The 12,602-nt window shown below is 35.8% G+C and overlaps 5 protein-coding genes across 5 annotated transcripts; 2 read left to right on the forward strand and 3 right to left on the reverse strand.

Annotated features, from left to right (window-relative positions):
• Window positions 1-540: 540 nt before the first annotated feature.
• Window positions 541-2,740, forward strand: EV154DRAFT_494589 (WD40-repeat-containing domain protein). Its single transcript, XM_051599918.1, has 4 exons — window positions 541-590; window positions 647-668; window positions 725-1,719; window positions 1,785-2,740. Exons 3-4 carry the CDS (start codon window positions 969-971, stop codon window positions 2,633-2,635), a joined length of 1,602 nt encoding a protein of 533 aa, XP_051462101.1. The 5' UTR covers window positions 541-590; window positions 647-668; window positions 725-968; the 3' UTR covers window positions 2,636-2,740.
• On the forward strand, window positions 579-879 carry EV154DRAFT_559103 (uncharacterized protein; the record flags this gene model as incomplete). Its single annotated transcript, XM_051605530.1, has 3 exons — window positions 579-590; window positions 647-668; window positions 725-879. 3 exons carry the CDS (start codon window positions 579-581, stop codon window positions 877-879), a joined length of 189 nt encoding a protein of 62 aa, XP_051462102.1.
• EV154DRAFT_598976 (kinase-like domain-containing protein) lies at window positions 2,722-4,351 on the reverse strand. The gene is made up of 8 exons (XM_051607084.1): window positions 4,016-4,351; window positions 3,932-3,961; window positions 3,678-3,883; window positions 3,586-3,615; window positions 3,324-3,512; window positions 3,224-3,263; window positions 3,092-3,172; window positions 2,722-3,025 (listed from the first exon to the last, which is right to left on the reverse strand). The coding sequence occupies exons 1-8, from the start codon at window positions 4,233-4,235 to the stop codon at window positions 2,754-2,756; spliced, it is 1,068 nt and encodes a 355-aa protein (XP_051462103.1). The 5' UTR covers window positions 4,236-4,351; the 3' UTR covers window positions 2,722-2,753.
• A 1,264-nt stretch (window positions 4,352-5,615) lies between these two features.
• Window positions 5,616-8,153, reverse strand: EV154DRAFT_494595 (uncharacterized protein). Its single transcript, XM_051599919.1, has 9 exons — window positions 8,047-8,153; window positions 7,620-7,974; window positions 7,495-7,557; window positions 7,302-7,428; window positions 6,998-7,247; window positions 6,855-6,920; window positions 6,683-6,787; window positions 6,281-6,615; window positions 5,616-6,196 (listed from the first exon to the last, which is right to left on the reverse strand). The coding sequence occupies exons 1-9, from the start codon at window positions 8,135-8,137 to the stop codon at window positions 5,714-5,716; spliced, it is 1,875 nt and encodes a 624-aa protein (XP_051462104.1). The 5' UTR covers window positions 8,138-8,153; the 3' UTR covers window positions 5,616-5,713.
• A 1,380-nt stretch (window positions 8,154-9,533) lies between these two features.
• Window positions 9,534-11,909, reverse strand: EV154DRAFT_494597 (uncharacterized protein). The gene is made up of 9 exons (XM_051599920.1): window positions 11,800-11,909; window positions 11,374-11,728; window positions 11,232-11,294; window positions 11,051-11,174; window positions 10,749-10,998; window positions 10,606-10,671; window positions 10,434-10,538; window positions 10,120-10,376; window positions 9,534-10,064 (listed from the first exon to the last, which is right to left on the reverse strand). Exons 1-9 carry the CDS (start codon window positions 11,888-11,890, stop codon window positions 9,681-9,683), a joined length of 1,695 nt encoding a protein of 564 aa, XP_051462105.1. The 5' UTR covers window positions 11,891-11,909; the 3' UTR covers window positions 9,534-9,680.
• Window positions 11,910-12,602: the final 693 nt, after the last annotated feature.

Here is a 12,602-nt window from a genome sequence, read left to right on the forward strand (position 1 = left end):
AAATCTAAAAAAATCTCTGCTAGTCCTTTATCAAATCCAGCATGGATGTGTCCGATTCACTCACTTGTGAGTATGCTGGCTGGATATACTGCTTTCAACAGAATCAATTTTGTCAAGTAAAGTACGTGGTAGTTGCTTCACAGTGATGATAATTGGAAATAAAACCGTTTCACTTCTTATGATATGGCTATTGTTCTTTTCTTTTGCGTCATTGGACAGCAAAAACCCTTTTTATTTGTTGTTTTATTATACCTAACATCTATTATTGAAACTTTTGTCCTTCTCTGGATAACACAACGGACTGTTACACTGTAAGAACAGCTTCTTTCCCTGTCATAAACAATACTAATCGAGCGTAATTTACACACGAGTAATTTTTCCACCCACGCGTCTCTCTCTCTCTCTTTTTTTTTTGGGCGGACAGTCAAGGTTGACAAGTAACTAAACCTGTTTTTTTTAAAAAAAAAAAAATGCATGACGTCTTTACAAACTATAAAAAAAGCCAAATATAATTTATCAGCCGAAGTTTCTTGGTTTTGATTTTTTTTTTTTTTTTTTACTCCCTAAAATACACACAGATGCCACCAGAGGTTAGTATTTTTGTCTAAAATTAAACTCTTTCCCCTGCTGACTTGGATAAATTTAGGTTCCAGCTTGTCAAAAATACGGTAAAAAAATAAATAAATGCTTTTTTAATAACATTCTATTAATCTGTTTAATGTAGCATGTGCGATTCAGGATTGTCTTTCTAAGAACAATTACCAAGAAGCTAAATGTGCAACAGCCTTAGCTGATCTCGAAAAGTGTTGTAAAGCCTTGATTGCAAAAGGCGGTAAGAGTGTTTGTTGTCCAGAGAAAAAGTACAAGGGGTGCATCTAGTGGCTCTTAAATTTCTTCTATTTAACACTTATTATGGGTTTCTTTCTCTCTTTCTTTCTCTTTATCTTACTTTCTACTTTAAATAAATCATGGAAAAACTTCAGGCAAACGGACCGTTTCCTACGGAACTTTTGGTATCCATATTTATCTACACTGACGGTCCCACTTTATCCTCTTGCAGTCGAGTGTGCCATCAATGGTCTAATGTAATTGCTCAGTTTGATCATGTAATTTGGCCCCACGCCTGCCACCGAGATTTCTCCCGACGTAACATTCACCGTTTCTGGTCTCTTCAATTTCCCGACCCTAACACCTTTTCTAACCGTCGCTCATGGCAAGACATGTACCGCATCACTCGCAATTGGTACACCGGCCATGTCAAGGGATATTACCCAACTATCACCAATACAAAGCAAGCTCATCGTAAAGCATGTGCTGTTGTAGGGTCACCACAAGAACAAGGTATGTTTACGAGTCTTACTTTGGCTCACGATGGTCGTGTGGTGCGTTCAAATCCAAATTATCATCATCCTACCACCACACACCAACAACAACACCAACACCAACAACAACAGTACCAGCAAAGTCTGATGCTTCAATCCCCTTTTACCAAAGAGCGTTCCTTTTTGGATGCCGCTGTGCGTGCAGATTTACCAGGTTGGACAGAAGCAGCTCGTGCTCACTCCATTGTGTGCCATTTCACACATCCTTCTTCCAAATGGCTAGTCACGGGTGGATTAAATGGCACTGTCGCAGTATGGGATCTCACCACAAAATCATTAGTGAGGATGTGGCACGGACATCGTGGCCGAGTATTATGTATCAGCATGAATGACGAAGGTAGTAGCAAAAAAATAGAGAGTTTTTGAAAAAGTAACTGTTGATTAATAATTATAATAACACAGCTGTGGTAAGTGGGGGTTCTGATAGTATGATTCGTGTATGGGACCTAGATAAGAATACACAAGAGTGTCACAATAGACCAACACGACGTGGTATGATTGATATTTCATTGTATCTTTCTGGTCGCAGTGATTGGTATCAGGGAGTAGGCGAGATTGCTGTGAATGGACATATCGTTGCCTGTGCACCGGATGCATCTGGCCCTATCCTCTTATTTTCACTGCTGACAGGATCATTGGTCTACGAATTAAAAGCGCCAGAAGAAAGTCCTCATAATGAATGGGTGACGGAGGATATCACCGCCTTCACTCGATTGTGTCTTTCTCCCTTCTTTTTATTGACCAAAGGAAGAGTGCAGCAGTCCAACTCGGCGTCTATACGATTAGTGCCTGCCACCAATGTAGTAACCCAGCGAGCGATCAAGAGTCCCGGTTATGTAACTAAATTAAGCGATAGTAAAACCGACGGGTTGCCCACTGCGGTTGCGCAGATGACGCCGTACCAATTATATCAATATTATCAATCCGTAAACCCCACAGTGGACCCTGTACCGCCTACTGTGAGTGCATGTATAAATGTATGGAATTTACAGACAGGTAAAATTGCCTATCGATTAGTGCCGACGTTGGAGACTCCTTCACAACATTACACAATCACAGATGTAAAGATCTCTCCAGACTCTTCAAAAGTGTTTGCTACCATTGAAGTGCGAGCACAAAAACAGTATGATGAACGTGTCTACTGTTGGGATTTCTCTCATCGAAACAATGAACAAGATTTTGATCTGACTGAATTGGATGATATTGATCCCGTCTTGAGAAAAACAGGCAAATCTTGGGTCTGCTTCATGTAAAATTATTTGTTTTTCTTTTCTTTCCTTATCATTTTGTAAATATTACCACACACACACACACACGCACACATATTTTAAAAATAACTATAAAAAAAACAAATAAATCCTTGTTTTCCTTTTAGTTTAAAACTTCAAGATCTTTTACTTCAGCACTTTTTCTAAATTCTTCCTCGCTAGACTCTTCCGAAGTCTTGTACTGCTGATTTAGAAGCGCAATGGCATTTAAACTGCCTCGGCTACTATAGCCTTTACGAATAGCAGGCGCTAAATTTGTACTGGATCTAGGTCCTGCTTCCTTGGATCCTTTGATCCACGGATGTAAAAGTGCTTCTTCTGCTGTGATACGTTCATTAGGATCAAACGTCAATAATCTATCTATCAAGTTTTTGGCTACCAGTTACAAAGAAAAAAAAATTAGCTTATAAACCAAAAGTCAACTTTTATGCTTTTCTTTACCAGAGTTGGATATATCTGACCAGTATTCATCGTCATATTCGTATTGACCAGACATGATGGATTCAAACAAACTCGTTTGATCTATCTAAAGCATCAATATACTTTTTCTCTTGCCCCTTATAAATTTGTTACCTTCACCCCAAAATGGCGTATACCCACTCAACAATGTAAACTAAAATAGAGGGGAGTATCAGTTTTTTTTTGTCTGTTTAATGTAGAGAAAACAACTTGCCAAAATCACGCCTACGCTCCATAGATCCACAGGTTTGTTGTGTCCTGTTTGTAATAGAACCTCGGGCGCAACATAACCAGGTGTGCCGCATGCCGTTGTTAAAATATCATCTTGTGCTTTTAAAATTTTACTAAGCCCAAAATCTGTAATCATTAAAGTTGCGTCGTCACCAACTGTTTGAAATAGTAACTGGTTCGTAAAAAAAAAAAAATAGAATATAAGTAATCTGTGTGAGTAGTTGAGGTACTGTCTTGTTTATTACATTCTCAGGTTTCATATCACGATGCACAATCTAAAATACGTATGTAAGTAAACAAAAGATGTGTTATAGAGTAAAAAGAAAGAAAAGCTCACGTCTCGTTCGTGCAAATATTGTAAGCCTTCCAGCATTTGTCTGGTCAAATTCGAAGCATCTTTTTCGGTATAACTTCCTTTCTTTAATAGCTGTTGAAATAATTCTCCTCCTCCAGCCAGATCTGTAACAATATACACGGCGTCTTTTGACTCATATAAATTATGCATTGATACAATGTGTGGGTGTCTCACTTGTTTCAAGATATCTAGGAAAATGTTAGAACTTCTTCAAGAAAAATGTTTCTATATATTACCTAGTTCGCTACTCAACATATGCTCCTTGCCTTTCATACATATGTAAGTCTCTCTTCAGTACATAAAAAGATCCTTTCCCTTACCTGCAATTGCCTTCTTTAATATAATCTTGAGCGCAAAAGGTTGATGCGTAGACCGATGAATGCATTCCTTAACAACAGCAAACGAGCCAACTCCCAACGTCTTTTTCGTAATCTTGTAAGTGCTTTCGAGCTCTGGTGGGTAAGGGGGTTGTTCTTCCTTTTTTTCATGCGTCTTTTTAAATAGTGCGACTATGCGCTTCATGATTGTGGTTTTCGTCATTTTGAATGCTTATTAAAGAAAAAAAAAAGAGTATGAACGACAACAACAACAAAAAAAGGTACAAAAAAAACTTTTAGTGTATCGTGTTTTTCATGCACGTGACTCTTTGTGCGTCCGTTTGTCGCGAGTACACGCCTACACACGGTGTGTTTGCATAAATATATATTATAAAGTCAGCCCTCATGATAAGGGTGTGTACTTCATTGTCCAACTATTCTCTTGTACACAAAAGTAAATAAATTACGAACTGTTTATTTAATTCTATATATTTACGTACTTACTCGCTCGCGCTACCAAGTTCAGTTATCCTACAAACAATGCTGCAAGGCACCATGCGTACTGACTAAAGTCACAATGACCTTTTCACGTTGAAAAAAAAAACAATCATGCAATAAGGCTCATATCACGAGTATGTTGGTTTATCAGGGCCATTAAAAAAAGTGTTATTCAGTGCTTACTCTTACTGGCAAAAAATATCTTGGTTTATCTACGATTTAAAAAGACAACGGAACCCATTATTCCTCATAAAGTGTTACTTGGAAAAAACGAAATTAATAATAATTGGCATTAACATGTTATTTGTCGATTATGTAAACTCAGTAAAAGAAGGTTGGTGTGCAACTAAATAATAGATAATGGTTTGCAATGATATGTTGCTTACGCACTATTTTTCTTTGCAGCTCATTACGCAGCTTTTTTTCTATAGCGAAGGACGATATATGAACCTTTGTTTGTTGGTATCCACTTTTTTTCGGCTGATAGCCAAACGATTGCAGTTTGTAACATTTGTAGCTATATCTGACCTTGTTACTGTTTGATTTTTGAGCTTCACTTGCCACGGATTCTACATCAAATAGCCAGTGTATATTTCTAAGGTTTTATCGACCAATCATTGAAATAGTCATTTTTCATTATTATATTTAAAGTTGCAAATGCACATCAGCACATGACTTGAAATGAAAGTTTTAACACTCAAGAGTATAAAGCACACTCCTATAATAATGCTTTCAATGCTTTATTCATATTATCAAAGACACTAGCGGAAGCCAAAAGGGTTTTAATAGAAAATAACCGAGGGCAACATGCATGTGTATCGTACATTATCAGTCTACAGTTACGTTTATAAACCCTTTTTTTATCCTTATACAGAATATCAAACAGGCATGAGACATATGGGATTTTTTTTTGCAATAAAAGAAGTATCTAAAATCAAGTAAAATCGAGCAACATATTAACTTTGCCTGTAAAACTAACATATGATGACTAAATTTCAGACAAGCATCGTGTAAAAGTTGTCACATCCCAATATATATAATCAAGTGGCACAAGCTCTTATAGCTTATGACCAGCTGTAAAGAGACAATTTTTTTATTGATAGCAGTAAGTATTATATATTAGTGATAAAATAAAACATGATAATTCGATTATCTGGGTTAACTGTATAATGTTCTTGGTTTTTCATCATAAAATGAGATCACTCAAACACCATCAGGTTTTTGGATGTGTGGAACGTATTGCACGGCATGACAGTCTTCTTCAATAACATCAGGCCGTCCAAGCGGTGCAGCATTATTATATTGGTCCATAGAAGCTTGTCGTTCAGTTGACACGTTATGATTGTATTGGTTAATGTTATCAAGGCGCTGGTTCTTTATCTCTTGCTTCGGAAAAGTTGGACTTGAATGATCGGCTGCTGAGCCAGATATTATTGTTGTAGTCTGTTCCGAAAACTGAGGAGAGTATGTATACTGACTACCTCCAGGTTGTGCGGAGGACCTACCAAGTTCTTTGTCAATCTCGTCCCAATTAACCATCATGGGTTCTTCTTCGACATGAGCCATTTTTTGAAGAGTTTCAATTTCACGTCTTTTTTCTTCGAGCTCTTCAAGTTCTCGTTGGTGCTTTTTCGATCTTCTTCTTCTGCAAAAAAAGAAAACGAGAGACCCAATGATAACCAATCCCTATTTTTGTTTTTAAAAAGAAATAGTCATGTCAGCTTGAATTGCCTGTTATCACGTCGTGTTATTTATGATTCTGTAGCTTACTCCAGCAGTACAACCTACGGCGATTCCAATAGTTTTTTGCATGTCTGATTGTGTTATTGGTTTAACCCCATTCTCTGATACTACATCAGACACACTGGCCTGATCACCGCCTGGACTGTCAGAAACTGGTTTGCTACTACTGGTGGGACCAGCGTTATCTGTAGACGTTGGAGCTGGAAGTAAAGTCTCTGACTCTGCCTGGGGATGAATATAACTGCTTACTGCTAAAACGGCTGATGGGTCTTTCACGTTTAATATCAATGTAGAATTTGCTGATAAGCCTTTTTCGGTTATTCCATATATGATAAATACAGTGTCATCGTCCACAAGAAGAGCTGTTGATATATAAGTAAGTTAGCACATATACGTATATATGACATCTTCACATTGCATGTTACATACCTGAATGTCTAGTTCTTATCAAAACCTCAGTAGAACTGGGAATAATGTTTTGTAATGTCCACCTATTTAAAACTAAATCCAAGGTATAGCAATAGTCAGAAACAGCTATTCATAAAACATTACGTTAATAACAATAGACATAATCCCTTCGACGAGTTGCTTTAAAAGTTACCCCAAAGATTATCATCCGCTGAGTTTTGGCCACCGTATAACAAAACACTTCTTTTATCGGAGCCAACTATCATAAGAATATGTTAGTAAATGACTTAAATAATATGTTTTCAGAGGTACTGAAAATATCAGCTTTATTCTTACATATTGTTGCAGTATGTAATACTCTATACGTTGGTATATTACTGCCAGTTAAATTCTGCATAGACCATGAACCATCGTTTAAATTGAATGATGGAGCGGAAGAAAAAGTCTGATAGTGATATGTTCTAGCTGGATTTTGATACTCCCCTCCCAGGAAGAGGATACGATTATTGATTTTATCGTAAACAGAAGTTTGGTACGAAGTGAAAAATCTCATACTGTTTTTTTCAGACGAATATTGGGACCACATCTACATAGTATTTAATTAGTAAAAGACAACGATTTTCATAAATGTAAAACTTACATTGTTTGAGGTTGTTATTGGATTCAAGAATGTCAACTTCGCATAACCAATAGTTCTTCTATCGTTTTTCTCGTCGGTATAAGCACTCATATTGATTCCTGGATATGTCCAGCCTTTGTCATAGATACTAGATAAATGAATTACGTTATATTGTAGACTTCTAAATCACACAAGCTGCAAATTTTGATATTACTCTTCTTTACCGCCATAAAATCCAATTCCAAGGCCATGAATATAAACTGTAGATGCTACATATCTAAAAAAGAGAAACCGCTTTTGATTATTTCGAATAATTTAATATTTTTTTATATCACTTACATTTGCCTATTGGCGCCCGAGTCTTCATAATTTGGAAGTGTACTCCAAGTAGAACCGTTGGCGTTGAAAGAAATTGTTTGATGTGTCAACTTTGTAGTAGTAGAAGAAAACCCACCACTTATTACCATGGTATTTTTGTCTTCTAGTCGCATGTGTTGTGGGCCACCTCTCGGCTGAACAAGCTCTCCATTATTTGTAACGATGTATTCCCATTTTGTATTCAACACATCTATCGGTTCCCCACTATGTTTTAATATATCAAGCATAGCCATACTGGTACTTGTGGTTGTGATAGATTTCGCAACAGTTGACGAACCACCAAAACAATATATTCTGTAGGCCAAATACTCGCATGCTAAGTTGTATAAAAAATGCCTTCTTTTAAACATTGAAAAAAAAAAAAAAAAAAAAGTTATCTTGGGCCTACCTGCGTCATGTCTGCTACCTGCATATTGCGCTATCACAAAGTTGACAGTTGCTAAAAAAAATAATAGAGTAGGTAAATTCAAATATTTCATTAACAACAGGTTTAAGCTATTCTTATTTCGCTTTTTTCTTTTTTTACTTAGTTTTTTATTCTGTTTATTTATAATGATTAAAAAAAGAAGTGTAACATGAGTACGGGTGAGGTAAAAAGAATCTTTAAAGGTTAAATAAGCTTTCGAACAAAATGACAGACAACCATTTCGTTCTTCAAAACTACAAATTCTGCTCTATCCGTAACATGTAGCATTTTGTTAAAGAAATTATTGACTATATCCTGCACAGCAACCTAGGAATTCTTGTATTTTTTTTTAAAAAAATATTTATCTTGCCAACTAAGCCGTCGGCAGAGTAACTGTGTCACCCATGAGACATAAACAACTGGTTCTGGTATTTTCCTTTACACCAATTTTTTTCTGATTTACATACTGAATATAGGATTGGTCTTTCTAACTTTCATCCCACAAATATGTTTTCTGCTATCTCTTTTTTTTATTATTAATACCATTTGAAAGCACTGTATGTCCTGCATATCAGTTATTTTATTTTTAATTATTTTTTGGTAAAAGTTACCGAAAGCCCGGAAAAGGCATCAGATTAAAATTAGGTTAACAAAACTAAAGGGTTCCAGGGTGTACAAGTCATGCGAACATACTCAAAAACAAATGTGGCTGACAATAACAACATAACATGTTGTATTTTGAGTCACTGAAGATCACAATTTTCAGCAATCCAATTTTTTCCCTGCATTAATCACGTAAATGGTGCTGTAGCTGAATGATAAATTTTATAATTCAGAATACTCTTAGTTGCTACTTGCTCACCCCATACATATACCATTGTTCATATTAAAAGCGTGAAGGGCTATAAAATTATAATATCTATAAGTCACAGCAGGGTTTTAATACTCGCCCCCAAAGTAATATATACGATTAGTTTTTCTATCATACACCGATTCTCGGTATGCAGAAAAGACATCTGGAAGATTGGTTTGAATAGGATATCTTGACTACGGTTATTCTATAATAAAAATGAATAAGAGGGAAAATTGTACTACGAAATAAAAACAAACAAGCATCTGCTGGTCTTTCGAGAACGTTTAAAAAGTTTACTTCTGTATAACCAATAAATCGCCGGTTCCCCTGTTCATTTTGATATTTAGACATATTTATGCCTGGATAGGTCCAATTAAAGAAAATTGTATCCAGTGTTTGGGAAGCAGAATATTGATAGAATTACGCTTCAAATCCGCCATGAAATCCTAAGCCGTTATCAAGAACATATACCGAAGATGCTACGTATCCGAAAATAGTGGTTTGGTGTATACCTAAAAACGGTTTGCATGTTGTTAATTCCCCACATTTGTCTATTGTTATCAGACACATCCATGTAATTTGTAAATGCACTCCACGATCGTGTTTCTCCATCAGGTTAATGTTTGGTTTTAATTAATAATTTTTTATTATCAAAACCCCAGAAAAAAATAGAAATATATGATTATGAATAATGATTCAAGTGTCAATATAATTCAAAATGATCCAGAAACTTAAATTGTATAATATGTAAATAAAGCACAAATTACAGACCACCATCAGGCTTCTGTAATGATTGAGTTTCATTTGAGCGGGTCGAGAGATCATTGTCAAAAGTGTGGGGTGATTGCATTCCAACAATGCTTTTTCCGGCTGCAGGAATACGTTTATAGGCTTCTAAGTCATTATCATAAACAGTGGTACTAAAATCATTAGTCAATTGAGGAGAGTAGCTATAACGCCCAACAGGAGGACCGGTTGGAACTTCCACATATTTCTTGTCGATTTCGTCCCAATTAACTTCCATAACAGGTTCTTCAGTACGTTCGTCTTTATTTTGTCTTTCAAGTTCTTCAGTTTTAAGTTTTTGGTTTTCGGTTTTTCTTTTTCTGGATAAGCAAAAGAAAATAGAAGCGATACCAATTGCAATCTTGGGGAAATTGTTTTAGTTTTAAAGTGACAAGCTAAAGTTTTACAGTACTTACTACAGCTGCTCCAACAGAGATACCAGCGATAGCTCCCGTACTTAACGAAGCCTTTTTCTCGGGCACATCTGATTCTCTAGGGGGAGTAGAGCTCGAGTTTGGTGACGTAATAACTGGGGCGTTGAGATCAGCATAAGCTTCAAGCCAAGTAATCTTTGAAGGATTTGTTACATTAAGCATTACTAATGAAATGGTAGGGGAATCGGTGGCATCTGTTCCGAAAACAATAAAAACTGTATCGTTGTTTACCGGTACAGCTAAGGCAATAAAATTTTAATTAATATGATGAAGTGATAATTCTAATAAATTTGTACCTGAATGCTGAGTTCTAATTAAAATCGGATTATTTGGGGCTTCTATTATTTGCTGCGTCCATTGGTTAGTGTCGAGATTTACAGTGAAACAATAATCAAGAAGGGCTATTAAAAAAATGAAAAGTTATTGAATAATTGCCTAAGTGGGGGATTTTTTTTTGTTCATTGTTACGTTTTCCGTTGTTTAATGATGTCTGATGACCTCCGTAGACCAAGACGTCTCTTTTATTAGAACCAACTGTAATGTAACCAAAAAAAACATCGTTAATAATCAATTTCAAAACGAAAATAAATTTAAAAAATTATCTGAATTACTTAATGTAGTAGAGTGGCCTATTCTTGAAGTGGGCCCTGTTCCAGTAAATTCTTGCGTGCCCCATTCTCCCTTTGTTAAATCGAATGTAACAGAGTTTGCAAAAGTATAATAGACGGTGTTGGTGCTTGGAGGGGTGTTGTATCTTCCACCAAAATAAAAGATCCGATTACTTTTTGCGTCATAAATTGATGTTTGGTATCTTCCAAAAACAGCTGGAAGATTAGCCTGGGTAGGATAAATTGACCATGGCTACGAGTATATTTGAATAAATAACTGATTTATAATCATAGAATAAACTCACATTTGATGGTTTTCTTATGTCCAAAAACGTCAAACTGGTATATCCAATGTTTCTGCGGTCATCTTCAGTTTCTTCATATTCAGTAACGTTTATACCTGGAAGGGTATAAGTACTATTGAAATGACTATTTTTTAAAGGTTTTAATATCATTCTCTTTTACAGGTGCTACTAGCTGACTCACTTTTCCAGGCCACCATAAAATGCAATTCCGTATTCGGGAACATATGCCGAAGGAGCATGGTAACTAGCCAGAATGTATTTTAGTATTCTCAAGTTCGATGTCTTCAAAAACAAATTATCCTGGTATTTCGGTTTTTACTAACATCTGTCTGACACCATATGGTGCTTCGGTATAATCTGGATACGATACCCAGGATCTGTTTTCTGCATTAAAAGCTATTGTCTGTGCAGGTAATTTTTGGGTTCCGGAACTCCAACCACCACTCATCAGCATAGTTTTTCCGTCTGGCAATTGAACAGTTTGAGGACCATCCCTTGCCCTAAGATCTATGCCAGCTGTATTGGTAGTGATTGTCTCCCATCTATCTTTCAGTTGGTCTGCCGTACTCTTACTACTATTAAAAATATCCAACATTATCATACTTGGATCTGAAATTTTTTTCTCTGTACTAGTTGCACCTCCAAAACAGTAAATTTTGTTTTGTAAATAGCTACATGCTAAAGTTTTGAGAATAAAAAATGTTATTTATGAGCTTAATAGTAGTATATTGTAGCTGTCATAATCCTACATGCGTCGTATTTAGCCTTTACTTCTTGCGCAACAGCATAGTTAACAGTAGTAATAAAGAAACATATAGCAGTAGTAAAAGAAATTTTCATAGTGAATTTGGTCTTCCTGAGTTAGATAAAAAAACAAATAAAAAAAAACAGATGCTTGTAGTATTTATAAGAACCCAATAATTTTTAGTGTAACGGGTGCACAGTTTCGTTTGTAGATCTGCTATGGTAAATATATTTATAGCGGGAATCCATTTGAATAACAGTATTTATTTCTTGCGCATACTGTAAGTAAAAAGCCAAACCGAAGATATCCGCATAGCCGGTAAAAAAGAAATGGCCTTTAAGATTGAAAATAGAGATCCACTGAAAGAGTTCGGCTCAGACGCACTAAATTTTTGGCGAAGTAAATGTATCACGTAATTTGGGTAATATTTTTGGGTGTGCTAAGCCAATTTATCTCACTTGGTTGCACTTCCCATTTTTTTTATAGACATCTTGCAAGGCATACACACCGTTGTGATATAATGCATACTTAATTTTTACAACGTATGGTTTACTTACGGACATGTACTGTCAGTTTTTTTTTTACTCCTATTAAACCTTAAATACCTATAATTCATCTTGTTTCTTTGTTATACAATGTACTGTATTATAAATTAGACTTTAGTGAATATCATTCCTATTGGCTAAAGACGTGGCATCAGTAAATTACACGACAGTCATTATGCGATTATATTTTACGCTTAATCCAAGGGGTCGTGTAACTGACGTGGTATCTTATAACACATATATGTTGACCAAAAAGTCCAAT

The sequence above is a fragment of the Mucor mucedo genome, assembly GCF_025094135.1.
Source record: "Mucor mucedo strain NRRL 3635 chromosome Unknown EV154scaffold_9, whole genome shotgun sequence".
Classification (NCBI taxonomy): domain Eukaryota; kingdom Fungi; phylum Mucoromycota; class Mucoromycetes; order Mucorales; family Mucoraceae; genus Mucor; species Mucor mucedo.